The sequence below is a fragment of the Erpetoichthys calabaricus genome, chromosome 3, assembly GCF_900747795.2.
Source record: "Erpetoichthys calabaricus chromosome 3, fErpCal1.3, whole genome shotgun sequence".
NCBI lineage: Eukaryota > Metazoa > Chordata > Cladistia > Polypteriformes > Polypteridae > Erpetoichthys > Erpetoichthys calabaricus.
The window spans coordinates 183,862,712-183,882,748 of NC_041396.2; the positions used below are offsets into that span (position 1 = coordinate 183,862,712).

General features: G+C 38.1%; 1 protein-coding gene across 1 annotated transcript in view; it reads left to right on the plus strand.

The window, feature by feature from the left end:
* lama4 (laminin, alpha 4) overlaps positions 1–20,037 on the plus strand; it is a 127,200-nt gene that overhangs the window by 26,520 nt on the left and 80,643 nt on the right. The window contains exon 3 of the mRNA XM_051925239.1: positions 14,119–14,220. Coding sequence (XP_051781199.1) covers positions 14,119–14,220 — 102 coding nt within the window. The remainder of the gene's footprint in view (positions 1–14,118; positions 14,221–20,037) is intronic.

Here is a 20,037-nt window from a genome sequence, read left to right on the forward strand (position 1 = left end):
AAGCAATATTTTTTTGCAATTCAGGTAAACATTTTACATTTGCTACAAAAGCATCTGTCTGCCCTCTCACATACCTTTTAACAAAGATGACAACACTGTGTAAAGATTAACTCTCAAATCACTAAAGTTGTTATGAACACATTCCCAGCAATCTATGAAGTGGAAAGCATTTGTTTAAAAACTGAGGCTTGGCCATACACTCAGATATTTCATGCCATATGCTCCTTCACCTTCAACTATCACCTTGGACAATCTTGTATTTTCCTTCAGGCCTTTTCCTTTACTACCAGCTCAGCATTTCAGTATCTGTTCAGTCCTTTTCACTTTGCTCTTTATTAGATCTTTAGTAAAAAGAGGTCCTTTGCCAGTATCTCTTTGGTTGCCACCTCCGTCACCATCATAAATATTACAATAATCATGAACCCTGTTGTTATTGATTCTTACATTGATGTCAGTAAAGACAATAAATCTAGATCCATACTTGATTTTCTCAATATTTATTTCAGTACTGTTCCCAGTACTCTGACAACACCTGAGGTAAGTCTTCAAATGCAGAAAACAATTTCTTTCTCTTTTGCCTTATATTTGTATCACATGTAGGCACTACACATGACTAAATATACAAGATGTGTTTGTTATGTTGAATAAAAGTAACACTGTTTTGTGTATATTATACATATACTCTACTTTGCAAGTATATGTTGTGTTCAGAAGCAAGAACTCATGAGTCAAGCAGTATCCTAGAATAATGCCAATGAAGCTGCAAGAGAATAAAAAGGTACTATATTAGAGAAATCAATACTACAAAGGATATGAGGGAATAATCATGTATGAAAATGATAGATACAATAATAAATACATAAGACACCTTTGAGTGTAGCTAAACAATAATTAGTTCTCTGACTATAGACAGGTTGTGAAATTATCTGGGAACCCCCTGGTTAATCATTTGCACCCTTGGGAAGCCTACAAAACAAAATTGTAGGGAAGCTCCTAAAATGAATTTTAAAAACATGCTATTGTGTTTTAAATCAGTCATTGTCCGTTACTAGGTGTTTCAAAAAAAACAAAGCAGTAGCTGGCTTGAGGCTTTCATAGGTGGGTCTGGACAATCTGTGAGCATTTCACTGACTGCCATAAAGGTGGGAAATTAAGTGCTTGAGAATGTCCACTATTTCACCTGCTTTGGAAGCATCATTAGTGAAAATAGTCTATTGAAAGAAGAGATTCAAAATGTTTTTGACCGTGAGTGTTTTCAAATCGATACCTTCATTTGTCCACCGTGATTGTAGTAAACCATGCGGTGTGTACCTCACCACCTTGCTGTATGCCTATGATGCTTGAACCCTTTATTGCTGCCATGTAAAACATCTTGAGGCCTTCCATAGTTGTTGCCTTCAAAAGATTCTGGGGATCACATGATGAGACAAACTCCCCAATACTGAGGTTCTCTGAAGAACAGAATCTCAGAGTATGAAGTCAATGATCATCTGCCGGCTGCTTCAGTGGGTTGGATATGTCATATGGATGCCTTAATCTTGACTCCTGTGTATCTTCTTGTATGGAGAAATGGAAATTGACCATAGGACACCAGAAGGACAAAAAAAGTGTTTCAAAGAATATGTGAATATAGCATCGAAGTTTTGTAATATCTAATCAAAAGAATTGGAGAAACTAGCAATAGATTGTAAAATCTGGAAAACTGCTTGCAAAAATGGCATAATGTATTTTGAAACTACAAGAACACAACTTTTTAGCAGGCATTGCTAGAGAATTCACCATTAACAGCTGAATCCTCTGATGAACCTGACGTTTAAGTGTCTTCATTGTCCAGGAATGTGTGGCAGTAGCATTTGAATGAGTAGTATCAGCCACATTCGTTCATGCAGATATTAGTACTTGTCTTGGTCTCAGTACTATTAAAGAGTGACTGATGGTCCTGTGATACTGACAGTGTTCACATTGCAAGAGAATATGAGGCTAGCTGTGTTTTGTTCTCCACTTGTATTTGTTGTTCTGGAGGCATTTCCCATGGCCCATAACAAAGGGAAACTAAAGTAAATAGTCTTGTTAGGTTTGGAGAGTACAGTGTTGCTATTTAATATTTTTTGATAAATAAGATAGTTACAGGGCTAGGCTGTTTCCGTCTTAGTGTTTGCTACAATACACTCATGTACAAATTCAGAAGAAAGTAATTTGTAGGGGTTTGCCTTTTCTATTAGCTTGCTTTGCACTCGACTTGCAGATCTTATTTTATATTCCATAGCACTAAAGAAAGACTTCAGCATTTAGTGAGCACTAACAATTACCTGGGGGTATTTCAAACTATAGGGCATTGTGTCTATTGCACTTACACACCAATGTACTCCAAGATAATTGCCTCTGTCTAATCTTCCTCAATCCATATGCTTGCCTCATGACATCCTGTTAGTCAAGCACTTGCAAAACACTTCCTCCTGATTTAATAATCAATAATCTAATAGGTAGTAGGGGCTCAGATGTAAACATCAGCTATGGACTAATTCCAGGGGAAGCCTCAAATGTCTCTGAGGCAAGAGCAGCGTTTGGGGGTGGCAAGTGGGGCGACCACCCCAGACCCCACACCTAAGGGGGCCCCACTTTTGAGGTCCGCGTGTCCTATTCGAGCGGATTTCTCAAGTTATATTCTCCAGTTATATTTTGATAAAGTCCACGTGTTATCTTGCAAAAACTTAGCTGAATACTGTAATGAGAAAATCCGGTGTATGTTAACATTAATTTTTATTAGATTTGTGCGCAAGTTTATGCAGTCCACACATACCAGTGAGAGCATTTGACATAACTGGCCCCATGTGGGGTTGGTCAACCCTAGGCCCTGCACACCCCTAAGGCCGCCTCTGCTCTGTATTCTTGTACTGTAGTTCTTCTTTAAAGAGCATGGTAGACTACAGATTATGTCCTCTATCATGGATGTCAGGGTGTTACATATAATATAAGGGACTCCTGCTGCCACTTATTCTACTGAGCGATTTTGGTATAACTTGGCTGAAAATATTAGTACTCTTCCACTTAAAAAAACATAGATTCTTCTAAACAAAACTAAACTGACAAAATTTCAGGTATCCACCATTTCATATAATAAAACTGAAATTCTGCTTTTGATTTATGGCTTACCCTATTATTTTAAATAATAACACAAGTGAAAATGACCTGGATAAAAACATTGGTACCCTTAGTCTATTATTTCACAGCACAGTCTTTGGAGCCAATCAAGTGCTTTCAATATCTCTTAATGAGATTTCTGCACTTCTCAACTGGTAGTTTAGCCCACTCTTCTTGAGCAAACTCCTTTAGTCTCTAAGGTTTTAAGAGTGCTTTCTCCCAATTGAGAGGTTCAGCTCTTTCCACGTTTGTTCAGTGGGATTTCATTCAGGACTCATAGGAGGTCACTGTCCAATGTTTTCTACTCTTCCATTTTTGGGTGCTCTTTCAGGTATGTGTTTGGATCATTAGTGAACGTGTCTAGTACCTTCCATCTAACAATCTCTGTTACAGGGTAAGTTCAGAGATATGTAGGTGGATGAGTCTGTGGTGTCCTGCATAATGGACTGTCAGGCAGACCACAGTTTGTGAGAGTCAATCAATGACTCTGTTTCTGAGACTGATGTGTGAGCAACCTTGGAGCACCACAACGACAACCCTGTCTCCTCTTCTTTTCACTTTGTACACCTCAGACTATAAATATAACACCAGGACATGTCTCTTGTAATAATTCACAGGTGACTCTGAACTTATGGGGTGTATTGATATGGGGGATGAGGCAGAGTATTTGAGTCAGGTGGAGAACTTTGTTTCTTGGTGCACATGAAAATTGTCGTCAACTTAACATCAGCAAAACCATCTAACTGGTTATTGACTTTCGCCGCACCAAAGAGCTTCTATGTTCAGTCAATATTCGGGGAGCAAATGTAGAGGTGGCACACTCCTGCAAGTACAAGTAAGCTGTTCTGTGCTGGGCTTGTAACATCAATTCAAGAGAGGCCCATTGAGTCAACAAGCTTACTAAAATGGCAGAATCATGTATGGGATGCTCTCTGGACCCCCTGGAGGTTGTAGCAAAGGGGGGGACTTAAAACAAAACTATCTGCCATTATAAACAATGTGGCACATCCTCACTCTGATACATGAACACTGAGTACTGTACTTTCAGCTATCAAATTATTCAGTAGAGGTGTGTCAAGAAACACTACTGGAGCTCCTTTATACCAACACCAATATGTCTGCATAATGCCACACTGGGACTGTGACAGCCAAGTCAGAAGTTTTCTTTCTTTATAAAATTTCTTCCTTTTTAATCATTCTGGTCAAATCATAGAGTGTGTGTTGTGATACTAAGCAGGGTGTCAGCGAGCCCCAAATCCCAACACAAACACACTTAGAGTCCCAGGTTCAAATAACAGTATGTTTATTACACACACTCGTCAAGAAAATGAACAAAATGTAACACAAAGTTAACACAAGCACAAGATTCTCTTTTTCTTTCTCCCCACAATACTTCTCACTACCACTGCACTGCCCTCCTGCAACATAGTGTTGCCCCACATCCTCCCAGCTGTGATTCACCTGGGTAAGGGAGTGTGGTCCTTTTTATTAAGGACCCAGGAGTACTTCCGGTGCCAAGGCCACGGCCGGATGGAAGCAATTTGAAAGTCCATTATAACAGGGAGCTTGTCTCTCTGCAGCACCCTCTTGCAGCACCTAAAGACTCCAGCAGGGCTGCTCTGTCGGACTACATCTCCCGGCATGCCCTACTGACTTCCTACTGGGCACTGATATCCTGGGCTGCTGCCATCTTGCGTGCTGGGAAAGTAGAAAGCCCCCAGTAACATCTTCCCTTTTCAGTGGGCTGTCCATCCATCCCTTCTGGTCTTTCCTTCTGGGTCTGATCCACTTCTCCTCCTTGGCCAGGATGCCTATCTACCTGTTAGGAGCCTCCTGTCCGGGTAAGGAGCTATCCCCTGTTCTGGCTGGGATTACCGTTCAGCCCATGTGGCATCTACAGTGTATATAAATGCCAAATCCCCCCATAAATAAAGATCTATCTATCTATCTATCTATCTATCTATCTATCTATCTATCTATCTATCTATCTATCTATCTATCTTTGTATCCTTTTAGAGGATCCATGACCTCCAACTGAGACATAGCTCTCTGATGGAGTTTTTCATTTTTCTTCAAAATACACTGATAGTCTTCTGATTTCATTGTGCGCTGCATGGATTTAAAGCTCCCAGTGTCAGAGGCAACCCCAGAGTGCAACCACAAAACATCATTGAGTCTCCTCCATTTTTTCATGATAGGGATGATGTTCTACTGTTTTTGAAAGCTTTGTTTTGCTTTCTGTGAACATAGACTTCATGTAACTAACGAAAAAAGCTCTAATTTTGTTTTGTTTACACAAAGCACATTCTTCTAGAAGGACTGGAGCTCATCAGCATTAATTTAGTCAAAATCCAGTTGAGCTTTTTTATGTGTTTTTCTCTTAGCAGTAGGGTTTTTCTGAGTCTTTTACCATGTTGCTCATTTTGATTCAGACTGTGAGAGATGTGATTTGAAACTGTTGCACCTTGAGCTTTAAAGTCAGCATGGGATAGGTTTGCAGTTGTTCTTGGTTCTTTCTCCAACAAATAATCCATCTCTTCTGTCATGTATCAAATTCTCTTTTGTGGACACATACAGGGATGCTGACTACAGTCCTATTCACCTAAACATATTGATAATATTGTCAACAGTTGTCAGAGGAAACTTCTGAACGCTTCCAGTAATTTTGCCCCTGGCCATTTTGGAAAATCTTTGTAGAGTAAGCAATAATTTTTTTCATAGCCTTTTTGTTTCGTTCTACTGCAAACCAAAGAAATGTATGTTGTGGCCTATTGAGACACTCTTGTAGATCCCAAAACACAAAAAAAAAAAATCCCAAAGACACTAAAAATAAGGGAAAGGATGTTTTATTACAACAGAAAAAGGTTACAGGGCTTTGGAAGCAAAACACAATGAATGATGTGTAAATCAAAAATGAAAAGATCCTTTACTCCTCCCCGTCTGCAACATCTAACCTTCTCCCTAATTGCCCCTCTCGTCTTCTTCTTCATACCAAGTAAATTCTCATCCACACTCACTGTAATTCCAAGTTTCCTGAAAAAGTGGCCAGTGGCCTCTTTTACACCCAATCTCTGGATTAATTCTGAGGTCAGTTTACGGTGTCCTCTGAAGTATAGGGGTTGACTGCCCAGAGCTCCTTCTGGTGGCCCCAGGTATCCCTATGAGACCGCTGGCCCATTTCTAACCAAATAGCCAGATAATCTTATAGGGACCTCAACAGCTAGCAGTTACAGGGCTGGGGAATGTGCACTCCCCACTGTACCTTCCACTATATTTACATCTATTGAGTAACTGAATGGATGCTTTTGCCTGCATCTCCACCTGGTATTCCTGCCATGGCAGGTTATGCTTGTCCCTGAAGTGTTCCCACACCTGAATAGTGTATTATTTGAATAACATGCAAGAATACAAATACATTTGGCCACATCTTGTATGTCTGTCCAAAGGCACTGCTAGTTTAAGTACACTGATATGTCCAAACATCTCAGTTAGAAAAGTCTACCTTCTAGGGATTTTATTTTGTCATTTTCTTTTAATGCGGAATGACAATTCTACAAATACTATATGTGTTTTCCTATGTAATTGTATTCTGGTCTATTCTTTGCATATTATATTCAAGTTTCAGACATCGATGTTATCTAAGCTGCCTGTCAATTACTAGTCTTTTTTTTTAACTGCTCATAATATTAAAAGGTTGGATTTTTCTACTTTCAGTAAAATTAAAATGTAACAGGAACATTTCTAAATTTGACCTATAAAAATGTTAATGATAGTTTACTTAAACTTTGCTTGCTCAACAAATGTTTGTGATCATGGATAGATTATGCTCTACTGTAAATACAAAAAATCCGCTTTCTGAAAGCCACAGCTTAAAGTCTTGTCATTAATGTCAGCCTCAATTAAAGCAGCCAATGACAAAATGATTGTCTTTATCTTCATAAATGCTGTAGGTTATTGTAATGAATTTCCCTTCCACAGGAAAATTTCAAAAATTCTATAAAAAAATAAGAGATTAGGGTAAGAATTTTATCCAGATGAAATTCATTTTCAACCAGCTGTACTACTAATGTGTGTGAAAACTTAATTTTAAATTGTGGACACCTGTGATACCATGGAGAAAGGACTACAGCTGGGATTTACATTTCCACTGTGATTTCAACCAGCTTTGAGTGGATGTCATTTCTGAGCACTTTTCCAGATAACTGCTCACAGGGGAGTGGGAAGGATTTCTGACTTCTGGGAATTGGAAGTTTCAAATGCTGAAAAGAACTGTAATAAAGGGCCATATGGATATGATGCTGTATTAGAAATGGTGATAATGCCTGAGGTTATTTTCACAGAGATGTAGTGAAAATGCTAGTAGTCTGAACAATGATAGAAATGCACACTATGATAAATTTACTTTTAAAACTCATTGTGCAGTATGTTATATATCTATGAAGGGACTGCTCAAACAGGTAGAGCTCAGAATAGAGTATTAGAAATACATATATACTGTATACCGTAGCATTCTCATACCCAGTTCGGAAGTCCCAAGGCTAAAGTCTCTCCTAGCAGCACTCAGCACAAGGAAAGAACCAATCCTGGCTGAAATATCAGTCTATCACAGGGCCATTAGAAACAATTGATAGAAATAAATATATATATGTATATATTGCTGGGTAGATCCATTGCTTGGGTTGTGGCTAGCAGATCCCCAAAACTTCAGGATTTTCCATAGAGTCTAGTATGCATTTCATATGATATGGTTGAAAGCAAGCATTAATTTTTCATCATGTGTCAAAAATTGTATGTCATTTACATAGCATTTGATAGATATCTTAGTTTTTTCATTAATAGTGAATAACTTGAAACAGGCAGGTGAGGTATTACAACATAGATAGATAGATAGATAGATAGATAGATAGATAGATAGATAGATAGATAGATAGATAGATAGATAGATAGATAGATAGATAGATAGATAGATAGATAGATAGATAGATAGATAGATAGATAGAGACTACAGAACCTGTGAGCAAAATGAAGTGTGGCAATGAAGAGCATAGTAAGCTAAGTGAGTACAGACCTATAATGCTATAGTAAAACTTCTTTTCAAATGGCATATGCAGAGCTACAAATTGTTGGAGATTCATGACATTGTGGGTACAACTGAGTTGAGCAAAAGCTCCTGCAAACAATTTAGTTCTGCTTCTCTGTCTACATGCAATACCAGAAATATAAATCGGACTTTATTGTGTAGACCCTGTTTGTCTTTAGTCTGTTGTTTTGGAAGCCATTTACCGTGATTCTTCAACAACTCAAAATGGTACAGATATTATCCATGATTAATAAAATGCAAATAAACAAAGTTAAATAGTATCATGAATTAAAATTGTATGGAGTGGGCAAGGACAGAACGAATGCCGAAGTCCGCCCAAAGCCGCAAGGCATTTTGTAAGCTGAAACCACCGAACAAGGCTAAAATAACCTTTGATCTGATTAATTAACAGCAATCACTTAACTGGTTGTGTGCCAAAATCTTCTATCCTTCTTTTAAATCTACTAAATTATCTTGGCACTTTGTAATAAAACAAACAGATGTGTTAGGTCTAGCTTACACTTCTCAAAGAAAAATGGCTGAAATTGTACTCATTCTTAAATTGGTTCTCATATTCCTCCTACCTGAATGAGTCTTATTTACTGTTTTATCCACTTCAGAACATACATACTAGATGAAGGCTACATGGATGGATTGTTGGTTTCTAATAGTAACGAGCGAAACTGAATTTGCAATTACATTTTGGGTTTCACTGTACAAAAAATCACAATCAGCAAAATTTGCACCATTAAATATAATTTGAAGTCATCTGCAACCTTCTTCTCCATGTTCAAAAGTCTGTGAGGATTTATTCTGGTGCAGAATGTGAAAATGTGGACAAAGATAGAGCGCAAGTACCAACAAAAACTGTGAAGGTGCTTTTTTCTACTAAAAATCCTTTAGCTTGGGTTCCGTCAAGTCTCTTGAAATATCCTTGCTTAGATTAGTTTAGAATTGGGGAAAGTGAGCACAGATGGTGCTACTTCTGACCTGAGAAGTGTGAGGTAGTATGGCTGCATGAATGTGCAGGCAGGCAGTGCTTGCGGCCAATGAGAGTGCATGGAGCCGTGTGGAAAATCAGGGAAGCGTCAGCAGCATTGGAGAGCTTTCGAGGAAGGAGAACAGCCCTCAGGGGGCAATATTACTTACTTTCTACCCAAACAACTTGAAAAACATTATTTTAGATTTGTAATCATGAAATCACATGCAAAATGAAATTTACATTTTCACTTATTTGCTTGGTAGACACTTTTATCCAGAACAACAAAATAAATTCAACATAATCAAGTAATGATTGTTTCGTTTATCACTTATTTCTAACCTTTTGCTGTTCTTAAGTATAAAATTATTTTTTAGATTTACTTTTAAAAATATTAAATGTGAATTTCCCCTTGGGATTAATAAAGTATCTATCTATCTATCTATCTATCTATCTATCTATCTATCTATCTATCTATCTATCTATCTATCTATCTATCTAAAGCATCATAAAAAATAATCTCTGGGTAGAATGTGTAGATATGTTACATGTATGTCAATAACCTGTTATCTGATGGTTATGACTACATAAGAGCTATCATTCCACCCAGAGAGGGTTCTTTTTGTAACAAAGGTGACCTGTATTTTAAAATACGCTTTAGGGTTGCCATGTCTGTTTTGCAACTTTCAGTGGATTTCTTAATAGAGTATTGGTTGTTTGCGTATTCTGCCGTACTTTGTGTAGCAGTAACAGCAACTACAAATAGCAGCATGCTGTCTGCGTCAAGCCTCCTTTTCCTTATCTTGATAAAAACACATGCTGGCAACAACTGATTTTATGTTTTTCAGCAGAGCTCTGTGATCCCCTCACCCTCACCACACCTGACATAAGTAAACTTTGCGTGGATGAAAGAAAAGCATTTCATCCTAAATTGTAAAATATATGATTAGCCCATTAAGTGGTGAAACTAGAGACGTTTTAAGCAATTGAAATATAAACTAAGCAAATAACATGAGGAAGGGACAACTTGAATGCTTCGGAATTTAAAAATCTTTGTTGAAGCCAAAAATAAAATTCATCATATTTTTAATCTTTCCCCAGAGAAAAAAGTTGCATTTTTTTTAACATTTTTTTTTTATTTTAAACTTGTTCCTTGGGGAAGTCCAGCATCTGGGAATTAGTTGCCAAAAGTAATCTGATATCTGTTAGTCACCAGCTGCAGATGCTCAGCATCACACTTAATTCAGTGAGGCTTTAGCTACAGAGATTTGTCAAAAACCAGTTGGCTGTTCACAAGGCCAAGAATTATCAACGTATTCAACTGTTTCCTTTCCTGGTACCAAGCTTTGGTTTAAATTTATTGCCCTTTGCTGCTCTCCTTGTGGCCTTTTTTCCTGTTACACTTAGGAACACCTCCATGAGGGGATATAATAAATGAAGGTTATAAAAACAAGTATTCAAGTCAAATCTATCACACAGCCACAACTGCAGTGGAATGGATTGTGAGTGGCATATGGCATATCTTTTCATTCGTTGATCCACAAGTGTTATTGACTTTTTAAGTTAAAATATAACAATGATAAAGTTATGTTAAACAAAGTAAAGTAAGCATTTGAAGCTGATTATGATTGGCGGATCAATGAATTGTTTTCTCTCCATGAGATACAAAGTACGTGAGGTAAGTAACATATTTAAAAAGATAATTTTTGGATAGAGTATTCCGTTAACTTGCTCTGTATTAATACCTTTACTGAAGTAGGAAAGACCTTTGAGTGAATTATTAAAAATACGTTATATTTAAGGAACACGAAAAAAAACGGAATTAACAATAATAAGTAATAAAAAATAGTCTCCCTTGCTCCCCCATAATTCCCAGCCTCAGATAGGAATTATGTGAACTTTTCTCCTCTACTACTTGTATTCTGAGTCACCACATTCAGCAAAGTTAGCTGTCATCTACCATAGTCAGCCCAAATGTCTTTTTATGACTGTCAGCTTTGTGAAGCTCTGTTTACTGATATATAAAACCAGCACACTCGAGGAGAACATGCGTTCTTAACCTTTAACAAAAACATTTGCAGCTTGCAGATGCAATCCATATGTGCCTGAACCAGTTTAGGCAAAATTATTTATCTTTTTGTTTTTTCAAATAAACATTTCAAAGTTCTCAGTTTGCCACTTGGAAGCCCAACAATTGCTGAAAAGAAAAATGGTCTATAGACCTCACAAATTTTACACTATTGTGTTTGTCCCAGTTTTTAAAACTAGCATTAAAAAAAATTCTGCATACATGAAATGATATCCATCTTTTCAGGGCATGAGAATGTAAGGAATTTTTCCATTGACATTACAGCATTGCTCTCTCTCATACTTCTAATATGTTATGCATACACAGGCCATACTAGTAAACTGTACTTGAGTTGCTTGGTGATGCAGTTGTTAATGTTGCTGCCGCAATGCTCCAGAGGCCAGAAATGGATTCCCAGTTAGGTCACTATCAGAATGGAATTTCCTTGCTCTCCTTTGGTGTATATGTGTGTCTTCACGGCGCTCCGGTCGTCACCCATATCTCAAATATGGTAAGTGAACTGGTGACCCTAAATTTGCTTAGTATGGCTGAATCAGCATGTGACCTTCTGATGGTTTCCTATCTTGGGCCACAAGCTACTACCTCTGCCTGCCACAAGAACATAAGACTTCGGTTTTCTGATTTGTCCAGTAAGGTTGTTAAGAGTTAGTGCACATTTGAATCGATGGAGGTTTCTTTGAATTGAAATCAAAGGAGTGCTTTAACTGTAACCTCTGCTTAGATGCTTAAATTTTATTCTCAATCACTGAGATTTTCATAGTTTTGCTCCACCTTTCCTAGAGTGGACTGAAGTGATAAGGATTATAACCTTGGCAAGGTGAAGTGGTTTGTGGGCATCAATGATCCTTAGAACTATGTTGTCCAAATAAAATGGCTGTTTATTGGGCTGTTCATGGCATGTTGGATGAGCACAGGGGTTCTCCTGTTTGGATCTGGAGGACCACTGTGGCTGCAAGTGTTCGTTCTAACTCAATTACTTAACACGTTGAGTGTCACAGATAAATTTGTTCCTGATATTAGTATATTTTAATATACTAATTAAATGCATTTTGTTATTGAGCAACTCACAATTAAAATGTATTTTCTCTAAAATTTCAGTTAACTGGTAGTTGGCACATGAAACATAAAATTCTCCCAACTTGTAGTTGTCAGTTAAGGGCTAATACTTGCTGATAGCAGAGCTTATTTAATGTTACAGGATGTTGATGCTTTAATTCTGCTACGTCAGGTCATTTTTATATCATACATTTTTTTCCAAAATATCATCTGTGAACTTTAGGTGGCACTCTTGCCCCTTTAAACCCAACAGACAGACACCAGGTTAAAGCACAAAGAAGTATTTTTAATTCTTTTTCTTCTATAAATAGTGCCTCCAAACACCACAGCCACACTAAACAGGCACGTAATTCACAATTCTCAATAATAATTACAATTCTCTCCACCTCTGCCCGACTCTGGCTTGCTTGCTGGGTTTTTCGCAGTCCTTTTTATAATGCTTGACCCAGAAGTGCTTCTGCTCTTCCATCCATGTGACCTGCCAGCACTTCCGGGTCAGACAGAGAATTCAAATTTTTAAACAGCCCGGAAGTACTTTGGGGTTTCTGTCCTTGTGATCTGCTAGTACTTCTGGGCTAGGTGAGAACTTCGTCTCCCACCATCTTCCCACAGCACCCCCTGGCGGCACCCACGGTACCCAGTAGGGCTGTGTTGCCGAACTCCATGTCCCATAGTGCCCTATGGGAATCCGGGGCATAGCTGCAGTCCAGGGAAGCTGCCATCTAGTGTCTTGGGGGAGGCAGTGTCCCAAAAAAAGCTGCCTTCCCCCATCCTTCCATCTCAGGGGTGTCCCGGCTGGGTCGAACTGCTGGCCGTCTCTTACACATCCAAATGATTTGTGGCTTGGAGTGAATTATTAATTCTCTTTCACTTGTTCCTCTTCCATTGCATTCCAAATTCATTCATTGTGTAAACTTGGACTTTTGAATGTAGTGTTGTTAAGGTCAAGTGAAGGGAGCCCACTGCTTTCATCTTACCAACAGTCCAGTGTCAGTTCTTTCTTAGTCCGTGAGTGACCTCAGTAGCATAGCATGACATAAGCCAGGGGAGAAACCCTAGTTAAAACATAACAGCAGGCATTTTTGGGACTTAGCACAGATATACAAAGTTGCTCTCCATAATAAGTTTAAGCAGTGACATTTTGGCTTGGAGACTTAATTTTGTCCCCTTGAGTTTATGTAGTTTATGATAGCAACTGCACCTCTATTCTGCCCCCTCTAGTTTATCTATATGTGTCTTTTCTAAATACTAATGGAATGTGTTGAATAATATTTGCTGAATATTGTCATCAGAACAGACTGTTGTCTAAGGTTCACCTGACTTCATTTTGTATAAAAAAGTATCATGCAAAAAAGAATTATAATTAAAAATTATAAAAAGTGTTGATATCCAGAGCAGTTGTGTGTGAACAGAGAGAAGGTGGAGGTGGACCATGGCACATGTCATCTGTATGATAACAAAGGGTGAAACCAATTCATAACTACAGTGTCATATTTCACTGAAATCATTCGACTGTATTTGGTGGCTGGAAAAGAATTACAATGAATTTAGTGGAAAACAATAAAAAAACAACTCTTAAAGTCAATAAGATCAATGCAAGTGATTCTCAAGTGGGTTCAATTGTACATCTGTAATTAAACATAGCTGTATAAATATTACATTACTTGGGTGGGCTGAAAGGGTTAGATGCTTTTTCTTTTCTGTAACTATACATGTAAATGTATTCTGTATGCCTTACACCTTTAATTTTAATTTGGTTTTTTTTCTTTATAGATTTGTGGAAGAGGATATTATCTAAGTTATTCAAACAAGTGTTTACCCTGCCAATGCAATGGATACTCCCGATTTTGTCAGGATGGAACTGGAATCTGCATTGTAAGTTTGTGATTACTGAATATCAGTTTTGTAATATTTTTACTAAATGACAAACAGCATGTATCATAGAATGCATTGACATGTACAGTACATGATATGCCATCCTTCATCTCTTTATTGCAAGACTAGAATGAAAAGCTCTAACAGCTGGTCTCAAGGATATTCTTGTTTGGAAATGCTTTAGCTGCTTTCAGCGACACAGTTACCATGAAGTAACGATGTAATTAGAATGCATATCAAGCATGCAAGGAACACATGTTCCAAAACTACTTTTTATTATAATAATATTTACATTCATACAGTCTTCGGACCAAATGACGTTCTAAATCATGTCACCACAATTGTAGTATGAACCATTCAGAAACAGCTGTTATAGAGTCATTTACAGTGAGCCAATTGTTTTTCATATCTTATCTATTAAACAGTGCTCTAGAAACTGAAGTGGTTTGACAAGAATCTCCTTGTTTCAGGCTAGTGGACCATAACCTCTTATGTACTTAGGTATTCTGAGAAGAATTGTATTGTAAAAGATTTCTGCCATCATCTAAACATCTACCTTTCTTTCTTGCTTGCTTCTGCAACATGGTTTTAAGAATTTGCTAAATGACCCAAAATCCCATGAATAATACACAGCCCATAAGAAAGAACAGATGTCGATTGGGGAAAAAAAAACCCAATGCAGTGAACACTGTAGAGTCATGCCATAACCTAAAATGAGGAAAAAAGATGACGTACAGAAATATTTTTGAGAAAGCTAAATGTTTTAAACAGCTGTGTTTTTGTATAATATTAAGATGTTTCAAACTTAGTTTTGTAAAACTTGACTTGCTTGTATGGAATGTTACTTGATTTTAATAAATTCAATAAAATGTCAATATTCTTGGAGTCATCACACAATCAAAATGCAAACTTAGCGTTTAGCTTATGATGGAAAATGTGATGTACTATAGTTTTAACTGTTCTTGTGGATTTGAGCAGATATTACCCAGCCACTTATAGCTTGAGAATTAACATTTTTCATAGTGAATTTGCTAGGTTTGTCGGTCACCTATTCCCTGAAAATTGGCTGTGTAGTTGGCAAACTTTTTTTTCTCAGTGCTTCATGATGCTACTAGGACATCATAGAACTATAGCAGAAAATGTTTGACAGGACAGTCCCCCTAGTATATGACACTGATCTCTTGCATCACAGGCTCAGAGTCTGCTAGTGGAACCAGTCCTCATCTACAGAACAGAGATCAGAGGCTCAGCCTAAAGGTGGATGGTGTGTAGCTTTCTTTTCCACACACCTTACCCTACTCCTCCTGTTAACCTATAGTTCAGTCATCCCTAAATCCAGCATCCAAATAATCACCTAGTAATTTTGTTTTGTTTTATCAATAAGTGCACAGACAGGTGCCACCATCCACCAGCTGATGAGTTGTGGCAATCCCAACTGGCAGATCCCAAGCCACCATTACTCTGTGAATCTTTAGACAGACTGACATTAATAAAAATTAATGAGTCTTTGATCAGTGGAGGTGTCTAGTCCGATGCAGCTGATTTCGGGGACTAGATGGGTCCCTTGTCTGTCCCTCTCTATTGCTCTCCATCTGGTTTACTGTAGCTCTTATATGCACTGGGAATGTGGAGGCCAAGACTCTTTGAATTCCTGCTTCCTGCTCCTGTTGCCACTGTCCGCAATACATTTTGCTGTTCTGATATTTCATTCTATTGTAAAATAGAATTGTTAATAATTGTCAAGTACTGGGTTGAGAATTACACAAATTAAACTAAAAAAGTTCTTTAAAGAAAACACTAACCCTAACCCTAACCTTAATCTTGAGCTTAGACTCTTTCAAGACAAAAGCCTAATTTATTTACCTTTCAAAGGAGTTTGGGTCCATTCACGTCTTCCTGAAATTAAAAGAATTTAAAGGCAGCTGTCCCCCTGCAGAGGACCTCATGGCTGCAAGATGTACGACATAAGAATCTCAGACATGTTAAGCTGAATGCAACACACAGTCAATCACTTATAAAAGTTTTCATTACTGTAAGAAATTAAATTATGACCACAGTTGATCAAATATTTTTCTGACTTCTGTCTGTGTGAAACTGTGTTGTCTCTCTAACTGAACCAGCTCTAGAAATCTAGCAAAGCAAATTTAGTAGGGTTTCACCCTTGACAATCTCTATGATGGCACAGATGGGTCTGTTTTGACCATCCATAACTCTGTCCATTGTGAAATTACTGAGTTGTTGTCAGAAAGTACATTAACATTGATTGAACTATATCTAAATGGCTAAAGCTCATTTTATTATTACCTAGGCAATAACTAAGACAGGGGTTAAGAAAATAAAAATATTATAAATGCTGCAATAAAACAATTGCAAGGTCAGGAATAGATCAATGATTAAAAAGCACAAGCAGGCAGGTTGAGACAGAATCTAAAGACATGGGTTATCAATCCAAATTCCAAAATACTACAACATTAATTGCATTTACAGAGGTTGAAACATACAAATGCTCAGTTACAGACTGGAGCTTTACTTTCTTCTTGTACCATATGAGTGACTCACAACAGTGTTGTCTAAAAATATAATAAGCTCTTCAGTCTCGCAGCACTTAAAAAGATAAGAGGTGTGAGTTTACAACAATATTGGAGAATCAATGACTTGGTCTTCTTACACTTTCATCTTTAACCCCACTCATTAACATATATGCTAAAAGAAAACTTTATCCTCCAGTACCCATCCATCCATCCATTTTCCAACCTGCTGAATCCGAACACATGGTCACGCGGGTCTGCCGGAGCCAATCCCAGCCAACACAGGGTGCAAGGCAGGAGCCAAACCCGGGCAGGGTGCCAACCCACCGCATGACACACACACACACACACACACACACACACCAATCACACACTAGGGTCAATTTAGAATTGTCATTCCACCTAACCTGCTTGTCTTTGGACTGTGAGAGGAAACCAGAGCACCCGGAGGAAACCCACGCAGACACGGGGAGAACATGCAAGCGAACCCGGGTCTCCTTACTGCAAGGCAGCAGCGCTACCACTGCTCCACTGTGCTGCCTCCTCCAGTACTGTCCTAGTTATTTAATTATTATGACAAATTGCTCAGAATTAAGTGTATGTAAACTCGGATAAAGTACTGAGCTGAAAATGCTACTGCGTTCATAGTATTATAGCCTGAATAAATGATAGGGAGATAGAATTTGCATCACATTAGCAATCCTAAATATTTGTTTTATTCAATTATAAAATACCAGTAATGGGGCAGAATACACTTGACTTGAGCATTCATAGTTTTCATCCCCTTTCTCTGTACATTTAGCATTTGTTTGCTCATAGGTTGATGCGCTTGCTGCTTCCTGAGTAGCTCTTCTTTTCTCCACCCTAGCGGCCCGCTTCTTCTCTTTTCGTCAGCATCTTTTCACATTAAAACTGATTAAGTCAGTCAGGGGGAGCTGCAGAGTCATACCTTGTTGGGCTTCCGCCACTCCCGGTATGTCCTTAAAAAGTCACCTGGAGTCCCTAGAAGGAGCCAGCTGCCTCCTGGGTCGACAGGGAGAGTGAGAGATTGTGAGTAAGAGTGAGAGTGAGCTTACCGGTGGCGGATTAGTGGAGGCAGAAGGAGAAAAAGAAAAGGAGAGAAGAAAACAGAAAAGGCATTGTGTGCTGTACTGTATATTCTCCTGTGCTAGATGTAACTGTACTGAGGCGGTGGGAAGGAAAGGAAGGCGTTCCCCACACCTAAATAAAAAATGTGCTGTGCTGGACTAGTGCCTTGTGTCTGTTGAGTCAGGTGTTTGGGGAGCTGGTGTGCTTCCTGGTGGCCACAGTATGAAACTAGTAACAAACAAACAAATATAAAATAAATTAGGTTGTGTTAATATCAAGTGTGAATATTTTAAAAACTAAAGACAAACTGGACCAAAATGAGATTACAATGACATATTGCTATAGGAGAGCAGAACAGCAATGCAAAAAGACGACTGATAGAATACAGCATAAGAACAATTTAATTCTATGTAAATAAAACTGTATGCAATACTAAAATGTGTGAACTAGATTGAAACATTACTTGTTTTTGTCTCATTATTTTAAATATCACTTAAAATGTGACTTCACTAGTCTATCATCATTAATCACTAATTGGAGTAGTGTATTTACTACAAACTGTATACTTGAAAAGTAAATAACCCTGGCTGTACTTCCTCTAATAAAGGAATTTAGTGCATTCTCAGAAATCAGATAAAATGGTTTCCTCATGTTGATGAGTGGCTTATAATCAGTTATTGGCTACCAAGAGCAATCTGCCAGCAGCTTTATCTCATGCTTGAGACCTCTAATAAGAGTATTCCTGCTTTCAAGTAAAGGTGTGAATTGTTTTTGTGTGCAGGCTCTTTCTTTTCAGTATTTGTTTAGGCCATCGTGGGTGATTTCTTGCTGTTTGTATGGAATTATATCTTACCATTGCAACATACAGTATTTGAGGGTGTTCTTTGGGCAAAAACAATATGCATGTATTAATGAGTGGAAAGGATTTAGGAGCATTTATTCATGTGTAATAACGTTTTTATAAATTATTTTTAAGAACGTTTAGGAAATAATCATGTGTTCCAATTTGGGATCATTCCATGCACATATTTATAACCAAGGCTTTGAATGTTTTTGATTGTTTATCTGTCTTTTTTGATTTTGTTTTCCGTGAAACAATGGGAAACCAATTTTTTTTTTTGCCTCCTCTTTGCTTGATCAGCTGCTGGCTTGCTTCTGCCGCCATTCTGCGTGATCTGCATCTTGTACGGCACTTCAAACGTTTAAAAGCCTGTACAGCAGCTGTCCTTTTGTCTCACTGCCTTGTATCTCTTCTCCCTCAGACATCTTTAAACACTATTAAATTTCTTTTCACTGTTACGTTATTTCACAGAGTAATATTTTCAATTTGTTTGCGCTAATGTGATCTTTACTATCATTTTTTGAGACTTTCGAATCTTCCTACTTCCATTATCTCTAACCTGCTCTGCATATGTATCACGCCAACGTTTTTGAATTCTTTATGACATTATACAGTACTTTGTCTTTTTCCGGCCCCGGACAAGGTTACATCTCTTGGCACAAAGAGAGCACAGGAAGTGTGTCTACCAAAAGCATTCTAACAACTGAGAGATTAGATGACTGTGGTCTTGCTTGAAAATGGTTTTAAGTAGGGCGTGATTTGCAAAAGTCACCATACACCGGGACTTGCTTCCAAAGGTTGTAAGTATGGCTTGACTTGACCGTCTCGTGGGATGTGAAAGTGTCTCTCTTCTCTGTCTCTCTGTCTCTCTTCAAAAGATCACATCTTGTTGCAGGGAAAAATGATTTTTTTTTATAATAGAGAGATATACTTTTTATTTTGCTATGAAGGTGCCTCTTGCTTGTCCAGGCCTACAGCTTCATCTAAGCAGTCAGTTATGGCTGATGGGAATGCACTTTGCTGTCTGATCCCGTGGCTTGGTTTTCACACCTCAAGAGTCAATGTCAGGGTAATGTACTGAGTGGAAATACTACTTTTTCAAGTCACTTTAATATATTGTAATATAAAAGTCAGGGCAAGCATAAATAGGTGGGGCACCAGTGGTGAACCCTATAAAAATGGTAGTTTAAATGGCAAAGGCAGTGGCAGCAAAATATCAGGGTTTGCATCTTCTGCATACAAGGTCTTCTCAGATGCCAATTTGCAGGTGGTGATGTCTTGTTTATATCAGCCACAGAGGCAGTTGGTAGAACCAGAAGCGACATTATTGCACTTCCTGCCATGGATTTGTGGATCTGA